Source organism: Plecotus auritus (assembly GCF_963455305.1).
Source record: "Plecotus auritus genome assembly, chromosome: 2".
Classification (NCBI taxonomy): Eukaryota; Metazoa; Chordata; class Mammalia; order Chiroptera; family Vespertilionidae; genus Plecotus; species Plecotus auritus.
The window spans coordinates 66471475-66488217 of NC_137771.1; the positions used below are offsets into that span (position 1 = coordinate 66471475).

General features: G+C 36.5%; 1 protein-coding gene across 8 annotated transcripts in view; it reads right to left on the bottom strand.

Annotated features, from left to right (window-relative positions):
* Window positions 1-16743, bottom strand: part of ODF2L (outer dense fiber of sperm tails 2 like) — a 110762-nt gene that overhangs the window by 4571 nt on the left and 89448 nt on the right. For 5 of the 8 annotated variants that reach the window (XM_080655180.1, XM_080655185.1, XM_080655178.1 and 2 more), the window contains 7 exons: window positions 13343-13452; window positions 12781-12916; window positions 7394-7504; window positions 6022-6126; window positions 3248-3406; window positions 1651-1736; window positions 1406-1568 (listed from right to left, as the gene is read on the bottom strand). In XM_080655180.1, coding sequence (XP_080511306.1) covers window positions 1406-1568; window positions 1651-1736; window positions 3248-3406; window positions 6022-6126; window positions 7394-7504; window positions 12781-12916; window positions 13343-13452 — 870 coding nt within the window. The remainder of the gene's footprint in view (window positions 1-1405; window positions 1569-1650; window positions 1737-3247; window positions 3407-6021; window positions 6127-7393; window positions 7505-12780; window positions 12917-13342; window positions 13453-16743) is intronic. The other 3 variants (XM_080655182.1, XM_080655184.1, XM_080655183.1) reach the window with 2 other exon arrangements.

The following is a 16743-nucleotide window of genomic DNA, read 5'->3' on the forward strand; positions in this document are numbered from 1 at the left end:
GACCCACAGTCCACTGCAGTGGAGGGAAAGGAAAGAGCACACACATCTCTGGGGACTCTGAACACTATGAGCAGGAATCTGAGGTCATCTAGCATTTCCAAAGTCCACTTAGGCTGAACCCAAGATAAAGTCACTTCTTGTTTTCCTCCTACAGGTTGGTTGCGCTGAGAAACCTGGCTTACAATTCTACCAATGGCAATACATTTTATTACTTAGCTTTTATTCAATGATGTGTCCTTCAATATCCATTTAAATTGGTTTCCCAGAGTTAAAAAAAAAATAAAGTATGTGATATAAGAGCCACATATCAAGGATACTGGATTTTATCTGACTCTTGTGGAACTGCCATTAACACACTTTGGAAAGACCATGGGTGGAAGAGAGTTTAGAGGGAATGATTCAGAATCTGGTTTTGGACAGGTTAAGTTTGAGATGCCTCTGTTAAGTGGAGATATCAAATAAGTACCAGAATATCTGAGTCTAGATTTCAGGAGACAAAGAAGTCTGGAGTAGAGAGAGGTATCTGAGAATCAGCAAGGTGTAGATGATCTCTTTTTAGCATCATACAATCCTATGAGGAAACTCATGACCCCCATTTTATCAATTAAGAAACTCAAGTTTAGGGAAGTAACTTGTCCTGGGTCAGGGTATAATGTACCAGAGACAGAATTCAAATATGATGGACACCAGAGCCCACCACATGTCTTTTCAAATCATTTCATAAATTTACCTCTTTTTTGAGATCTTCCTGAATCATTTCTCCTCACCCCTTGAATTACCTTGTACCCGCCCCCTCTACTGTAGCACCTACATGCTGGATGGCATGTTTGTTCACCTGTCATCTCTCTCCTGGACTGTGAGTGTCCTGAGAGCTGAAGCCAGGTCTTACTCATCTTTGCATCTCAGGACTAGTAGAGACACACAGTGAGATATTTACTAAATGCTAACCAAATGAATTTAACTAGAATTTACTTGTTGCATGTATTTATGCATGCAACAATGTTTGCCCAAAGAAAAGGGAGTTGAGCTTTGCAGCTCACTAGATCCTGATCAAAAACAAAATGTTCAATAATTTGCACATTTGTTTTGTTTGTTTGTTTGTTTGTTTTTTAATGGGAGGGTAAAGGTGAGAGGAGGAGAATACTCCTTCAAAGTGTTTTCCATCTCTGCCCTTTACCCTGCCACATCATCATTATCTGGTAAAGAAATTCTGGTCCAGTAAGATATCTGTTTAGATCCAAAAGGCAAAAGTAGGTAAAAAATAAAAATGTACTTGCTCTCTTCACCCTGTCATCAGGATAAAAACAATAACTAACTGTAGGTTTGGCAAGATGAGATATTGTCTGTTTAAAGAGGACTCTTTGGTAAACTAATTAAAAAGTTTCTAAATAAAGGCCATCTGTACCTTTTGTCTTCCTTCTTCTAAAGCAGCTTCCAGCTGTCTAGCCAATGCTGTATATTCTGCAGACTTCTCTTTAAACTTAAGATTGCTGTGCTTAAGACATTCTTCTTGGTTTTCCAGCTTCTTTTCAAGCTCTTTATTTTCTGCATCCATCTGTTCTAATTTTCTTTTTACAGAAAACATATATTTTAAAATTAAAGTGTATAGAGAAAAATGTAACACCAATTATAAGTCAATTTAGTACTTACTGTTTAAGGTTTTCGCACTTTAACTGAATAAGATAATTTTCCTCTTCCAGAGAAAGCTCTGTCAGAAGATTGTGATTTCCATCAAACTAAAAGAGAAAAAAAATTTTCTTGGTTATTTTCTTTATACTCAATTTCTAAAGAAATCTGCAATTTTTATTGTTAGAAAAATCATTTTTAAAAGTATAAATACTATTATTACTCCTACACAGAGAGACACCAAGAAATATTACATTGGTTAAGTTTTTAAAAACTATGCTGCCTTATGAAAAATCATTTACTACAAATTTTTCAAAAGATGGCTATTAAAACATTCTGAAAAAATGTTTCATTGCAAAGGTCATTTATTTTATTAAGTCAGTGTGAAGATTTTAAAAACTGTAGAATACTTAGACTTACTCTTATAGTTTTTGTTTCACTTAAATAGTGATTGATAATTGAATATCTGTGAAGTAACTATGAATAAAAAACATATTTGTGAAAAGCAAATTAAATTAACAAGGAAATTAATGAAAATACACTTGCCTACACCAAGACAGAATGTTCTTCCCAATGCTTAAAAAAGCTGTATTTAAATTGTTTCAGAATCTTTGAAATAAATACAAAAATTTTCATAATTTCAATTAGTAATTTAGGTTATCTGTGTAATTTGACATTTTCTTAGAAATCTCTTATCAGGAATTTAAATTCAGCAACGTTTGTTTGCATGTTTTTAAAAACAGGATGCATTTCAAAATTAAAATCCAAACTACATTTGGAAGATAGGGAATCATTCCTAAAATTATTCTGCAAATACGGAAAAACACTAACATCCTTGGACATGCTTCTTTGAAAAAAAAAGTACTTAATTAAAAAATATATTTATTAAGTGCTTACTATATGTGGTAGGCATTGTCTTAGAACAGTGGTCGGCAAACTGTGGCTCGTGAGCCACATGTGGCTCTTTGGCCCCTTGAGTGTGGCTCTTCCACAAAATACCACATGCGGGCACACACGTACAGTGCGATTGAAACTTCGTGGCCCATGCGCAGAAGTCGGTTTTCGGCTCTCAAAAGAAATTTCAATCGTACTGTTGATATTTGGTTCTGTTGACTAATGAGTTTGCCAACCACTGTCTTAGAAGATGGCTATGTGGTGCTAACAGGGCATCCTTGATCCCTGCTCTAATGAAGTGAAAAAGTATATGTTCAAAAAAAATTAGAAATAATCCAAGTAAACTTGATGCACAATTCTAATTAAAATACACTCTAAGTTTTGTGAGGTAAATGACAATAATTAACCTTATCCTGACATCAAAAATTATATATGTAAACATAGCATTGCTCCTTCTCTTATGCTATTACCATGCCCTCAAATATCTAAATATAGATTTATATGAATAAAACAAGCAATTAATTCTGATTACAAATTTTTTACTATAAAATACTAGCAGAATAGCTTGCAAAATAATAGTACTGTATCTGCATAAACTGGTATTTTATTAACTGATATAGATTCGAGTAAAATAAATCAACCCCTGACATGAGTGCCCTCAACTGGTGAAAACATTCATAAGTGTTCTTCAACACAGGTAGCAAAAGTGAGAATGACGGCTGGACACCTGGCCCTGAAGCTCCCTAATGGTGTGCGCCTGGTCCGCACATGTCCCCTTGTAGTGCTGCAGACTCTCCTGACACTCCTGAAGCCTCCATTCCGCCGCCTTCAGGGAATCGCCAGCGTGTTCTAACTCCTTCAGATGAGACTCCATCTGGCCTCTCATCTGAGGTGTGGCATTAGGGAAATAAGTTTAAGATCACACAGCATTACTGCTTTCACTACCTTAAAATACTAGATACGCTTATAACATAATATGTATTTTAGGAATAATGGTTTTAAACAAAAAGATTCCATCAAATAAATGTGAATTAACATTAAGTTAGACTCTGCTAAGTAAGAACATATAATTCAAAAGTGGGTTATACTTTAGTTTTCAAAAAGTTTGTTGAATAAATGAATATAGTAATACTCGAGGCCCGGTGAATGAAATTCGTGCACGCGGGGCGGGGGCGGGGAGGTTGTCCCTCAGCCCAGCCTGCACCCTCTCCAATCTGGGACCCCTCGAGGGATTTCCGACTGCCCGTTTAGGCTCGATCCCAGTGGGTTCGGGCCTAAATGGGCAGTTGGACATCCCTCTCACAATCCAGGACTGCTGGCTCCCAACTGTTCACCTGCTTGCCTTCCTGATTGCCCCTAACTGCTTCTGCCTGCCAGCCTGATCATGCCCTAACCACTCCCCTGCCAGCCTGATTGATGCCTAACTGCTCCCCTGCCAGCCTGTTTACCCCTAACTGCCCTCCCCTGCTGACCTGGTCACCCCTAACTGCCCTCCCCTGCATGCTTGGTCACCCCTAACTGCCCTCCCCTGCAGGCCTGGAACCCCCCAACTGCTTTCCCCTGCAGGCCTGGGTCCCCCCCAACTGCCCTTCCCTGCAGACCCAGTCACCCCCAACTTCCCTCCTCTGCTGGCCAGGTCACCCCTAACTGCCCTCCCCAGCAGGCTTGATCGCCCCCAACTGCCCTCCCTTGCAGGCCTGGTCCCTCCCAACTGCCCTCCCCTGCTGGCCATATTGTGGTGGCCATCTTGTGTCCACATGGGGGCAGGATCTTTGACCACATGGGGGCAGCCATCTTGTGTGTTGGAGTGATGGTCAATCTGCATATTACTCTTTTATTAGATAGGATTAGTGTGGAGGGAGAATGTTTAACCTCCTTAGGAAAAGAAACTTTTGAATCTTGTAATTTATATTCCAGCGTAGATAATACTGATAAAGCTGGCATGGTAATTTTCCAGCCCTCAGTCTAAAATAACTGTCACTTTTTGTCATTCCATCTTCTAATTCAGATATTTCAATTAGAGTAGCCTTGCTGCACTCATCTTAGTCCAAATCGGTGGGCTTTACTGTGTATTATTTTAAAATAGCTAATATCATCAGTCCTCAGTAGACTATTTGATCATTAATGGTACTATGAAGTAAATCTCTCTAATTTTATCTATGTTAATCTATCTGACTACTGCAGTTACTTATAATAGCACTTTTGTAGAGTTTTGACAAGAAGGTGTTAATTAAGGAAAAATAACCATTTAGGATGTTCATAGGGAGGAAAAGCAAGCACCACCTGTTTCCCTGACAGAGCGACCACCTAGAGCTACTATGCAACATCTGGCATTCTTAATCACAAAAGGTAAAAGTAGAACAAAGCACATCTTCCAAACATCTAAAAGCCCATGAGAAAACCAGGAGACTTAAAACTGTGGAAAAATAAAATGAAGAAATTCACTTAAAAACAAAGAATTTTCTGGTTTAATACAAGTAAGAAACCACTGTGACCTCACAGTATCTGAAAAACTCAGGCTCCTGCTCCATCTGCCTTTTGAACAGGTTTTTAAAATGGGCTTTTATTCACAGTGCTGCCTAGCAAAAACAGAATACAGTTGCATTGGTATGTCTCATGAGAAAAGGAGACCAAGAGATATGAAATGATTTTTTCTCTAGGGTGCTAAAAATAGGAAGAGTAATTCTAGGAAAGTAGTAAGCTGCACATTTGGTGGGTTATCTATCTCTGTCTAAACAGTAGAATGCCTGTGCTGGCTGAACTCTCACACTGATGCCTCATTTGAACTTCTCAGTCCCAAGATATGGAGAAAATCCAGAAACAGAGACTGTGTTACACTCAGTTGGAACTGAACAGTAACATTCCATGACCTCTCCAGCCAGGAGCTAGCGTCCCATGGCTTTCACTGCTGCCTTACCAAAAAAAACATGAAAAGACCCAAAAAGGGATGTGGTTTCATTTAAAATTTTAAAAATATTCACAAAAACATCATAACTTGCCAACATTGGCCTTCCTCTCATTCTGTTGCAATAGGGTGAAAAAAAGGAAATGATGTGGGGTTTTTTTCTATGATATCATTTTTCTTCCAACAAAGCATTTGGCAGAAAATATTTACTTTGCTTTTTTAGACACAAAAGCTTTACTGTCAGAAAAACAAGGTGAGATTAAAAATAAGAGGTACTCAAGTTTGCATACTTATGGTTGGTGAAGCTCAGTGATAACCATTTATTTAGCTATTTAAGTCTGCTCTTGAGTAAAAATAATTAAGTATTATGCGATTTTCCAAATATTAAAGAAAAAGTGAAAAAACATTCATACAAACAAACATGATTTCAAGTCTGGAAGAAACATTATTTCCTCAGAAAGTAAACTCCTACAGAGACTGAGAACATAATTCCTAGGTCTAAAATAGAGAAAATAACCACAGTGAAAGACATTTGTATAATATTCATAAAATCTAAAGCATAAATATTATTTTATTATTTAAAATGTCAAGCTTACCTTCTCTAATTTTTTATTTTTGTTTTTTGTTATAAGGTTATTTTCACTTAGCAAATTTTCACATCTGCTTTTCACCATTTCAGCTGCTTCTTGTAATTTTTGTATCTGGTAATAGAGTATTATTAGAGTAACATCTATTATTTTATTATTAGGGCCATAATATGAAATTGAAAGCCAAAGTTTGAATTTTCAATTTTAAACAAATAATTATTTCCCTGTTAATATCTCAGTAGGTTTATCTAATGTTACTCCTTCTTTAAATATAGGACTCACTCAGTGCTCTCCTCTAATTCACAATCCTTTTCTGATTTACCCATCTTTTCCCATCAATACTTCTAGACTCTTCCCTTGAGCTCTGAATATTAGAGAGATCTTCATTTGCAGGTCAATGTCACTTTAAAGAATCAGCCTCTGGTTCAAACTAGTTCCCATACCAATTATTTTACCCTCCAAATCAAAACCTGCTAAAAAAAATAACTGACTGAGCACTTTGTACAGGGCCCAGAGCCTAGAATAAGGTAACTCACCCATAATATTCCTACAAAGGAAGTAAACCCAAACAACCAGTTGGGATGACATTCTTAGTAACATGTGCCACCAACTACCACAGCCTCCATTTCTACCTCTGGCCTGGATGACTAACTGGATATCTCAACTCCATTTTCCCATCTAAGCCATCCAGAGGCAGCCCCTTCCTACTTACCTACAATATGCCCCCTTTAAGCTTTTATTTTTTGTTCATTACTCTTTAATTCAAATGTTCTCTTCCCATAAAATCAAACCCTTTATTAACCATTGTGTTAACCATCATTCACAGACCTGCATAAATCCCATCTTTCTCATGAAGTTTTTCTTGAATACTACATTTCCCAAACCTAAGATTTTATATAAGTTACAATTCAGCACATGCTCTACTCCATATATAATGTCATATGTACTTTCCAGGCATTTCATAGGAGTAAGTCTGAATGAAACTTTGTTTATTGGGAAAAAGGGAGTCTTGGGCTTTAATGACCCTAGAAAGGAGTCATATTCCAAATCAATACCATTAAATATACAAGATGACAAATACTGTATAAATAAACTAGATTAGTAAGATTATACATAAGGTTTACATTACATCTATATAATTAATTTTAGATCTACTTTTAAGAATATCCAACACATACATAGACAATGAATGTTTGAATCAGGAATCAGCAGAGTCATCTATTAATAAAAATATTTGGGACTTTAAGAAACACTTGGGACATGTCATGTTCTATCACAAATAATAGCTCCACCTTTCTTCAGTTCTATTTATTTAGATCATAAACAAATGCAGTGTTTTAAATTGTCTACCAACAAACATTAAAGTAACTGCAGTGGTCACCTGAGTTTTATACACTTCAATAAGATTTTTCTGTTGTTTTTCTACTTCTTGCAGTTCTGAGAGTTCATTTTCAACGGAAACAACCTCATCCTTCAAAGCAGCAAATGTAGTCTAACAAGAAATATATAAATAGGAATTATAAATTATTAAAATTCATTTGTCCTCCAATGCTATATGATTATAAAAACATAACTCATTTATTAACCAAGCTAATAAAATATTTTTGATTGAATATAATTATCATCTAAAAATTCAGAAGTTTAAAAAAGTTAGTAATACTTATAAACAACTTTAAAAGACTTTTGCAAGACAAATTTTTAAAACTTTCAAAATTTACTGACAAAAAAGACTTGGAAAATAGACGAGGTTCCTAGATGGGAAGACGCATACCAGTTTTTTCCAAATCAATAAAACTTTAATGCAATTTCAAACAAAAGTACTAGGATAACAATTTGGGGAAGGTAAATATGACAAAAATAATTTAAAATTCATATAGAAAAATAAATAGGAAAGACTAATGAAATTTTGAAAGAAATACTAAGTGGAAAATCTCAGTACTTATTAGATATTAAAATGTATAAAGAACTAATATTAAGATGCTAATATAAGAAATATACAGGTTGGTTGAACAGAAAAATGCACTAAAATTATATTTAGTATACGATAAAAATTAGATTTTTAAATCAATAGGGAAAATATGGATCAGTAAATAATGGTAGTTACACGATTGTTTAACTATTAGAAAAAATAGATTACTTACCTCCACCCAACACTATTTTTTATATGTACTAAAAATAAAAAAACAGCACTGGCCAGTGTGGCTCAGTTGGTTGGAGCATTGGCCCGTAAACCAAAAGGTCTAGGGTTCCATCTCTGGTCAGGGCACATATCCAGGGTGCAGGTTCCTCCCGGTTGAGGCTTGTGCAGAGGTAACATATCAATGTTTTGCACATTGATGTTTCTCTCTCTGTTTCTCTCCCTCTCTCTCTCAAATCAATAAAAACATATCCTCAGGTGAGGATTAAAAACCAAAAAAACCCCACAAAGCTATAAAAATTTTCACAAAAAATTTTATTGAATCTGAGGATAGCAAAAACCCACTAAACATAAAATCAAAGGAAGATATCAAAAACTATAAGGATCTGAGATTTTACCCTCCAGGTTAACTTGTGCTATTTTACAAGTTAACCTAGCACAGTTTCATGGATGCCAGCAAAAAGCATGACATTCCTAGGTTAGAGATACAGGACTTTATTACTCCCAGCAATAGCAGTGGCCATATATCCGCATTTGTGTTAGTTTCCTAAGCCCCAGTTCCCACAGGGCAACATAAAGAAGGCTGCATGACACCTGTACATATAGTGGAATGCATTACAGAGGAGCAATGCTGAATTCAGGGAACTCAAATCTCTTATAACAGGCAGCCATCACGCCTGCCCTTTGGTAGAAGGAAACAATGCTATCTTCCAAGCATTTGCAAGCAAGCATTGCTATTTTTCTTTATACTAACTGAATGCTTATTGAAGGATCAAAGACAGAAGCAAAGAGAAGAGTTAGGAAGTCAGTGTAGCAACCAGATGATGGTGGCTTGAACCAGGATAATGGCAGTGGTGCTGGTAAGAAGAGACCAAATTCAGGGTATATATGAAGTAGATTTGCTGACACACTGGAAGCAAATGTGAGAGAAAGGAGTCAAGGAGAACACCAAGTAATATAAAGTATGATTGGCATTAACTGAGCTGAGGAAAGTGTAGGAGGAACTATTTTGAGGAATGCAGGAGGTCTGTTTTGGACATAATTTTGAAATACCTGTTAAACATCCTAGTGGAGATTTCAAGTAGGCAGTAGAATACATGTACGGAATTTAGGGTCAAGGTCTAGGCTAGGGACATAAATCTGAAGCCTTAGGATGTAGATGGTATTTAAAGACACAACACTAGATGAGATCACCTATCAAATCTGGAGAAATTTGTTTTAAAATTGCCTAATATTACCAGAAATATCTGTTTTAACCAAACCCCTGTTTCCAGGCATAATTCTGCACATAAATCTGATCTACATAGAGCAGTAACAAATCCCAAATTTTAATCTGGAATGTATTACTCTCTTTGAAAGGTAACTCTAACACTGTGATACAGGGTGGCATCCATTCAGATCATCAAAGGATAAGGTCAGTTGAACTTATGTTGAACTTCTGAGGAACTAGTATGTTTTTAAATAGAGAGAAAGAATAATAGACATTATATGTTGAAATGGGGTAATCTCTAGAAGGATAGACATGAAACTGTGAGCAGTGGTTATCTCCCAGGGGGTGGGACTTAGTACTATCTATGTTTCTGTATTGTAGGAATTTTTACAATGAAGCATGCATTGCTTCTATAATCAGAAAATGTAAGAAAGATATTTCTACTTTGAACAAAACTAAATAAAAGGAACAGTTATGATTTTCAAAAGCAAAAATAAATAAATAAATAAATATATAGATACATACATACATAAATACATAAATAAATAAATCAAATTACCTAATACTGGAAAAAGTATAGGGACCCATTATGGCTGATAATTTAGAAAAGTAAAACACCAACATTAAAAATGGGCCTCCCTTTGACCACGTAATTCCAATTCTAGAAATTTATCCTAAGAAAATAGATATACTAAAAGACTAAAAGAAACTTTTAAAATTTATAACTGCAAAAAAATGGAAGGAGTCCAAAATCCCAAAAATTATATATATGCTAAAATAGTAACTTTAGTTATATTTGTTCTGAGGTTACAGGTGATTTTTAAATGTTTTCCTTTTGTGCTTTTCTGTTTTTCCAACTTTCTGTAATAAATAAAAAAACTGTATAACCCTCTAAATAAACTTGTGTTCTTTTCAATAGAGGGCTTGGAAGCATTAGAAACTTTAAAATATAAAATTATTCTAAAGTAATTAAAAGTAACAAAACATAGACTTTTAGGCAAGTATACATTATAAATAACATATGCCAAACATACCTAGATTTTTTTCTTAAGTAAAATTCAAAGACTAATGCATTAAAAATACATGTTTCTGCATTATTGATAAAATATAATGAGATATAAACTTCAACTCAATGACTTTATACCTATGTAATATAAAATAGAATTTCCATGTAATTCAAAACTAGATCTATAATTAAGGAAATATTCATCTAATCCTTTCTCTCTGAAAGATATCAAGGAAATTAAGAAAATAAACATAATAAATAAAATTTCCTGTTCCTGGATGAAACATTTAAAGCATTCTTCAATAAATATTCACTGATAGGTAAGTATATGCCACACCTTCCCTGGGCATCCTATGCTGACAAAGATAAGAGTTTATAAGGAGAGATTCTTCCTAAATGAGAAAGTTTGGGAGTGGGGGAAAGATTTTGAGCGGACCTGTAAAGAAAAGGTTAGATTTAGATACTGAGAAAAATAGAATTCTAAACTGTAAAGCTAATCTATACTAATAAAAGGGTAATATGCTAATTAAACTGGACATCTTCTGGACATCCTTCCAGACAAAGCCACGGTGGCGGGGGCCAAGGCAGGGGCGGTTAGGGGCAACCAGCCCGGCAAGTGAGGGCAGTTAGGGGCGACCAGACTGGCAGGGAAGGGCAGTTAGGGGTGACCAGGCTGGCAGGGGAGGGCAGTTAGGGGAAACCAGGCCTGCGAATGTTCCACGTCCCACATGGTTCAGGGTTCAGGTTCAGGGTTCGGGTTCGGGCTATGGAGGAGGCTGAGTGCAAATGAAAGAGACAAGAAATAATAATTTGGAAATTGGGGGCCAGGCAGAAGCCCAAGGACCAGCCTCACCATCCTTTTATTCAATTTGGGATCCACCCATAGCCCTTAGGCAGGCAATTTCCAATAACAGGCAGACTATCTTGTCAGTAAGAATTTACATGACTGTCTGGTGGGGAAGTTGCTTCAGCTACCATTGTCTGGACTAAACAGTGGGTATACAGCCCTGACCTTTGCCAGAGCTCAAAGGAAAACGGCCTTCTCGGTTCCTTGTCCACACCTCTCTGCTAGTGAAGACAATAGGCAGCTTCCCGCACAGGCCGGCAGGGGAGGGCAGTTAGGGGCGACCAGGCCAGCAGGGGAGGGCAGTTAGGGGCGACCAGGCCAGCAGGGGAGGGCAGTTAGGGGTGACCGACCAGGCAGGCAGGCAGAGTGGTTAGGGGCGATCAGGCAGGCAGGCATGTGAGCAGTTAGGAGCCAGAGGTCCTGGATTACGAGAGGTCTATCCAAGGGGTCCCGAAATGGAGAGGGTGCAGGCTGTGCTGAGGGACTCTCCGCTCCGTGCACGAATTTCATGCACCGGGCCTCTAGTAAACTATAGGAAAAGATACAGAAAAACTTGAACAAATTGCAGACTATAATGAGTATTCAAATTTGGCTAGAGCTAAGAAGAACCAGTATAATACATCCCCTAGTTTCCTTTGCAGCTATGTGGGACCATATGTCTAAATAAGTAGAAAAGTCGAGTGATATATAGCTTGAAACTTGACTACATGGCTGGAGCTCCAGTAACGATTTTAACTATGAGGATGAGCTCCACAACCTCTGAATGGCAAAAAAGTAATACCTAACAGAGACTAGCTTATCTGATGCCATATCAGCTTTGAACTGCCAACACTGGCTTTGTTTTACATAAACAGATTATTTTCTGTTTTCTACTTACTGTCCTCCAAAAATAACATTATGAAATTGAAAATTATACCATCATTTTTAGTCAAGTCTCATCTGGTTACATGTATCTCTGATTGAGAACTCAAATATCCTTTTTCTCAGAAAACATAAAAGCTTCTTCCTCATCTTTTCTCTGGTACACATACAAACCAATCACCCGTTGGATTTGATTAAGTTGGAAAATTCTTTCTGGTTATGAAGCAGCCAAGAACATACTTTCTGGTTTCAAACAGACCACAGCAGAGGTTATATCATATCGTAACCATGACACCTAGAAATAATCTTATGCATTAAAGTTCATGTAATTTTGGATGGTTCACTTAACAGCTAAAATTGGAGAATAAGTAAAATGTTTAGGCTGAGACAAAGAGATAGTCATTCAACTTCTTAAATCTTGTTTAATACTGCTAAAACCAATTTTAACATGTATCTTTGCATACAACTATAAAACTTAATACCTATGTACAAATATGTGTATATAAATATGTATATACAGACATGTAGATAGATGTAGATTTTTAGAAGTTTCTTATTATAATACACTTTAATACTCTGAGAAACATAAAGGACAAAATGATATAACAGCATTATTCTAAACATACTGTTCTTTTAAGTTACTTGTACTAAGTAGACTAAGTTGTCATCACACAAAACACAAACAGACACACACAAACACACAGTACCTTTAATTTTGTATTCTCGAGATTCAGAGTTTCATTTTCATATTCAATTGATTTAAGTTTTCTAAGAATTTCTTCACATGAATTTTTTCCCTGGTCCTCCATTTTCTTCAGGTCTTCCAAAAGATTATTGATTTGCCTTTATAAAATAAATTATATATTTTATAAAAGCTATTAAAATTTCAAAGAATACATTTTAAGTGTTTCTGAAATTATTTTGGTAGGGTTTATTGTTTCAAAAATTAATAGAAGTCATAGAACAAGGGAAATAGGAAGCATTCATCTATATAAAGTTACTACTAAGTAACCTTGAAAATAACAATGAAAAATTATACAACATTCTCTTTGCTATTCAATAAAACAACTAAACTGTCATCCACAGATATGTCTATCTCTCTCATTCACACACATACAATTTCAGGACAAGATTAAATAAAAGGATCAAGTCAGGCAATAACTAATCTTTAGAAGCAAGTTATATATGATAGTTTTCAATGATAATACTGAAGAGAATATACAGAAAATAAGACATTTAAAAGCAAATATTCAGGGTTTATTTTCTTACTTTTTCATTGTTTCGATCTGAACTTCCAATTCGGTTTTTTCTATTACGATTTTCTCATAATGACTTTTCCAGGCATTGGAAGCTGAAATTGCTTCAGACAACTTGGCTTCCTAAAAAATACATAAAGTACTCATCTTGTAATTTAGTAACACTCTGGTTTTGTACAGGGCCCTAAACACAAATACGTTATAAACAAGGAAAAATCCTATAAAGCATGGAACTATTGTTATAGGAAATTTCAGTATACAACTCTGCATACAGAAAAGAATAATATCTTTATGTTACTATTATTTTATATGCACGTAGTGGCAGTTCTAACTTAACATTTTAAGGATGTTGTTGAAACTATTTTCAAACATTGTTTCCTAACTAAACAAGATAATTCTCTTTCTATTTACTGTAGTTTTCATTTTGCATTCTATATACAGAAGACACCAGCAACCACATCAACATCAGAGGAGAAAGAAACTACTGTAATTCCATAATTCCATAGCATTTAATAATGCAGCCTTATTTTATAATGATGCCAAGATGTTTTGTAGAGGTCACCCCCACTGGCCTTCAAACACTGTTACTATCAGCAAAGAGATGAAAGTGGTAGTGGTGGCTTATTCACTTTGAATGTGAGTTCCCAGAGGTAGAGATTTTTGTTTTATTCATTGCTAGGGCCTTGAACAGTGCCTGGCATAAAGCAGACTCTTAATGTCAAATGAATCCACTCTTTACAAATCCAGTGAACTGTATAGCCATTGTACCCCATCTACATTCTATAGAAAATCAAATTCACTGGAATGACAACAGTGCCAGTAATCACTAATCAGAAGAACCAGAAGTAAGTAGTCCCTCCTTAGTTGCAGGGGATCCGTTCCAAGACCCTGAATGAATGCCTGAAAACACAGATAGTACCAAACCCTACATAGACTATGTTTTTCCCAACATACATATCTCTGATTAATTAAATTATATTTAACTTATAAATTAGGCACAGTAAGAGATTAACAACAACAATAATAAAACAGAACAATTAAAACAATGTCCTATATAATAAAAGGGTAATATGCAAATAGACCAAACAGTGGAGCGACCAGTTGCCATGACGTGCACTGACCACCAGGGGGCAGACGCTCAATACAGGAGCTGCACCCAGCCCACAGGCCCTGATCACCCAATCGGGGCCTGCCGGCCAACCTCTCGGTTCCTTCCCCTGGCCAGCAGGCTCCAATTGCCCAATGGGGAATGGGGAACCGGGGGGGGGGGGGGGGGGGAGGGTGGCAGTGGACGCGGGCAGTGCCAGGCCAAGGCCCCCGCCCCGCCAGTTGCCCAACACACACAGGGCAACCAGCATTGGGGGACAGGGCTGGCAAGCGGGCAGGAACAGCCAACCTCTTGGTCCCTGCCCCTAGCCAGCAGGTTCTGATCACCTGATGGTGAACGGGGAACTGGGGGGAGGGTGGTGGCGGGGGGCGGGGCCGGCTGCCAGCATTCAGGGAAGATGGCCCAGATCTCAGGCCAGGCCTAGGGACTGTACCTGTGCACGAATTTCGTGCGCTGGGCCTTTAGTACTGTAATAAAAGTTATATGAATGTGGTCTCTCTCAAAATATCTTATTGGACCATACTCACTCATCCTTCTTGTGATGATGGGAGATAATAAAATGCCTTACTGAGTTGAGAATTTCACCTTTTCATTTAAAGGAAGCACTTTATGGTTTCTCTTTGGAGTACCAGAATTGCTAGCATCACTCCTCTTACACTTAGGGGTCATTATTAAGTAAAATAAGGGTTACTTGAACACAAGCACTGCGATACCACAACAGTCAATCCAATAACCAGGGCTAAATTAGTGACTAAAAGGCAGGGAGTGTTTACAGTGTGGATATGCTAGACAAAAGGATGATTCATATCCCAGGTGAGACAAAGCTGGACAGCACAAGATTTCAGAATGGCATGCAACTTAAAATTTAAGAATTGTTTATTTCTGGAATTTTCCATTTAATATTTATAGACCACAGTTGACTAAGGGTAACAAACTGTGGAAAGTGAATCAACAGGTAAGAGGGGGATGACTATAGTAATGGTAACAGTTAACACTTATTGGGTGCTTACTCTTTTCCTTCCATCATTCATCCAATCACTGAATAAATACTTATTGAGCATCTACTGTGCACAAGACATTTTTTGTTTATATTCTTACAGTTATATTTTTGCTATATTGAAGATGAGTATTCTGTTTTCAAATTCTATGTAAATAAATTTTAATATGCACTGTGAAGTATAAGTTGGGTAATTATGTTATATTATAAAGATACTTAGAAATTTTACATATAAAATAAATGCTATGGAAAATTTAAGACATGATATGATTAATTGTTGTAGGGCTACTTCAAAAGAAGTAGTCAAGGAAGGCTCCTCTGAAGAGATGTCAATTTAAAAGATACCTGAATAAAGCTGCAATGAACATAGGGGTGCATATATATCTTTGCTTATAAATGATTTAGAGTTTTTCAGGGTGGGGTTGTTGGGTCATACGGTAGCTCTGATAGAGGACTGGATAAAGAAGATGTGATAATATACACAATAGAATACTACTCAGCCATAAGAAAGGATGAAATAGCATCATTTACAACATGGATGGACCTTAAGAGCATTATGCTAAGTGAAATAAGTCAGACAGAAAAAGCTAAGAACCATATGATTTCACTCATATGTGGGATATAAAACTGAAACTTATGAAACCACAGTGTGGTGGTTTTTGGGGAGTGGGGGGAGGGGGTCTTAATATAAGGTGACAGGAGAAGACTTGACTTTGAGTGATTTTGTAACTTAGAAATCCACACATGAAACCTATATGTTCATGTTGATTAATGTCACCCCAATAAAATTTATTAAAAACGATAAATTAATTTTTAAAAAAAGGATACCTGAATGATTAAAAAAAAAAAAGAACCAGTTAGTGTAAACCAGAGAGGAACATTATAGCCAAAGGCAACAGCAAACAAAACAGTGAAACAAACCAACTCCACACATTGGAGGGGTAGAAAGGAGGCTAACACTGCAAATTATAGTATGGCCACACACTGTGTTTTGACATATATTTTCTCATTGTTTTCCTCCCTATAATCATATGATAGGCAAAATTATTATCCCCTATTTTACAGATAAGAAAAGTAAAGCCTAGAGAGATTAAGTACCTTACCCAAAGTCATAAGGTTAACAAGCAGAGGAGCCTTCCTATATTATTACCTGGGGCCTGGGTGATATGACACTAGTTAAATAGGAAATCCCAAGAATGTTAATGACTTGATTGGTTTGGTTTTTATCACTCAAGAATATTTTCAGGCTTTCAATTAGGTCTAGAATCATTTAGATTTTGAACCTAGTCTTCAGTTCTTTCAATTAGTT